Source organism: Salvelinus alpinus, chromosome 6 (assembly GCF_045679555.1).
Source record: "Salvelinus alpinus chromosome 6, SLU_Salpinus.1, whole genome shotgun sequence".
Taxonomy (NCBI): Eukaryota; Metazoa; Chordata; class Actinopteri; order Salmoniformes; family Salmonidae; genus Salvelinus; species Salvelinus alpinus.
In genome coordinates, this window is record NC_092091.1 from 91,115,067 (window position 1) to 91,117,838 (window position 2,772).

The 2,772-nt window shown below is 48.4% G+C and overlaps 1 protein-coding gene across 1 annotated transcript in view; it reads right to left on the reverse strand.

Moving 5' to 3' along the window:
* Positions 1-2,772, reverse strand: part of LOC139579573 (serine protease HTRA3-like) — a 28,929-nt gene extending 26,157 nt beyond the window's left edge. Inside the window, exon 1 of the mRNA XM_071408327.1 lies at positions 1,748-2,772. Coding sequence (XP_071264428.1) covers positions 1,748-2,207 — 460 coding nt within the window. The 5' untranslated portion in view covers positions 2,208-2,772. The remainder of the gene's footprint in view (positions 1-1,747) is intronic.

A 2,772-nucleotide genomic window follows, 5' to 3' on the forward strand; every position in this document is an offset into this window, starting at 1 on the left:
AAACATTTCTGCAGCATTGAAGGTCCCAAAGAACACAGTGGCCTTTCAAAGATAATTCATAAAAATCCAAATAACTTCACAGATCTTCATTGTAAAGGGTTTAAACACTGTTTCCTATGCTTCAATGAACCATAAACAATTAATGAACATGCACCTGTGGAACGGTCGTTAAGACACTAACATCTTACAGACGGTAGGCAATTAAGGTCACAGTTATGAAAACTTAGGACACTAAAGAGGCCTTTCTACTCACACTGAAAAACACCAAAAGAAAGATGCCCAGGGTCCCTGCTCATCTGTGTGGACTGCAGATGTGGCCAGGGCAATACATTGCAATGTCCGTACTGTGAGACGCCTAAGACAGCGCTACAGGGAGACAGGACGGACAGCTGATCGTCCTCGCAGTGGCAGACCACGTTTAACAACACCTGCACTGGATCGGTACATCCGAACATCACACCTGCGGGACAGGTACAGGATGGCAACAACAACTGCCCGAGTTACACCAGGAACGCACAATACCTCCATCAGTGCTCAGACTGTCCGCAATAGGCTGAGAGAGGCTGGACTGAGGGCTTGTAGGCCTGTTGTAAGGCAGGTCCTCACCAGACATCACCGGCAACAACGTCGCCTATGGGCACAAACCCACCGTCGCTGGACCAGACAGGACTGGCAAAAAGTGCTCTTCACTGGCGAGTCGCGGTTTTGTCTCACCAGGGGTGATTGTCGGATTCGCGTTTATCGTCAAAGGAATGAGCGTTACACCGAGGCCTGTACTCTGGAGCGGGATCGATTTGGAGGTGGAGGGTCCGTCATGGTGTGGGGCGGTGTGTCACAGCATCATCGGACTGAGCTTGTTGTCATTGCAGGCAATCTAAACGCTGTGCGTTACAGGGAAGACATCCTCCTCCCTCATGTGGTACCCTTCCTGCAGGCTCATCCTGACATGACCCTCCAGCATGGCAATGCCACCAGCCATACTGCTCGTACTGTGTGTGATTTCCTGCAAGACAGGAATGTTATTGTTCTGCCATGGCCAGCGAAGAGCCCGGATCTCAATCCCATTGAGCACGTCTGGGATCTGTTGGATCAGAGGGTGAGGGCTAGAGCCATTCCCCCCCCAGAAATGTCCGGGAACTTGCAGGTGCCTTGGTGGAAGAGTCGGGTAACATCTCACAGGAAGAACCGTCAAATCTGGTGCAGTCCATGAGGAGGAGATGCACTGCAGTACTTAATGCAGCTGGTGGCCACACCAGATACCGACTGTTACTTTGGATTTTGACCCCCCCCTTTGTTCAGGGACACATTATTCAATTTCTGTTAGTCACATGTCTGTGGAACTTGTTCAGTTTATGTCTCAGTTGTTGAATCTTGTTATGTTCATACACATTTTTACACATGTTAGTTTTACTGAAAATAAACTCAGTTGACAGTGAGGACGTTTCTTTTTTTGCTGAGTTTATTAGTTTGCAAAAATGTCTAAACACCTGTTTTTGCTTTGTCATTATATGGTATTGTGTGTAGAATTTAATACATTTTAGAATAAGGCTGTAACGTAACAAAATGTGGAAGAAGTCAAGGTGTCTGAATACCTTCCCAATGCACTGTATATGCACTTTACATATGGACAGGGCCTTCTTCAAATACAGCTTAGAGCTGCCATGGTACTCATAAAATAAAACGCAACTCAAGCCGCACGTAACGCCCTGGATGAGAGCTAGGCTATAGGCTAATAGCTAGGACTTACCTGATGGACAGGGTCCCTTGTGTGCTTGGGTGATGGCCTCCCTTTCCTTCTGAAGAGCTTTCCGGCTGGCAGCCTTCATCCGACACACATTCCTGTACGTCTTACCGTCGCTACCACACACCTCATACCCCATCTTACACTGACACAGCCGTCGCTTGGAGCTCCGCTTCCCCGACGGGCCCTCGCTAGGACCGTTAGGGGACCTACACTCTAAGCCGTCCCCACACAGGAAGTCGTTTTTCCGGCCACAGAGTTCACCCTCGCCCCGGGAACACACCAGGCAACAGTTGCACCGGTCTGGGATATACCCGCTGGGGCATTTCGGACTAGGACACGCGCTCACGTCGCACTGGGAGGAACACTTTTTGGAGCTGGACTCGGCGCCGGCACCGGCTCCTGCACCAGACCCGGTGAGATTGTGCGCGAAAAAGACCGTCGCCGCGAACAGAAACACCCGCATCCTGAGAATTCGGTAATTAAAAGAGAGGGAAACAAAAAGCCTGAAAGAGAGATTCTCTGTAAATGCTGGAATGGAGTTCGGGAGGATTACAGGTACTCCACTGGATAGTTAGGTAGTTGTCTCTTCAACAAGCTTGTGGTAAAGTCTCTTTTCGTGGTAAACTATTTTTATCAGTTAGATATTCTGTTCTTAAAACTCCACAAATGTATTCTATGTATTATAATCCTTTATACTTCAAAATAAAAAATAAAAGTAATACAATGTTATAGAAACAAATAGGACTACTGTCTGCATTGCGTAATGAGGAGTGGAGAGAGCTCACCCAAGACAGACAGAGAGACTGATTCACATTCCTCGACACTGTGACAGATGAATCTCTCTCTACCTCCCCCCCAAAGTACTCAACGTGGACACTGGAGGCTGACCCGCCATGGTAAACCTCCCTCCCTCGTACAAACCTACACACGCACGGGCACTGTGTGACTGGCACACAAACAGGCTGCCAGTGATTTGGACAAAGGTTTTAACTGACCGCCTTGCGCCATCTAGTGGAGAATTAAGATAG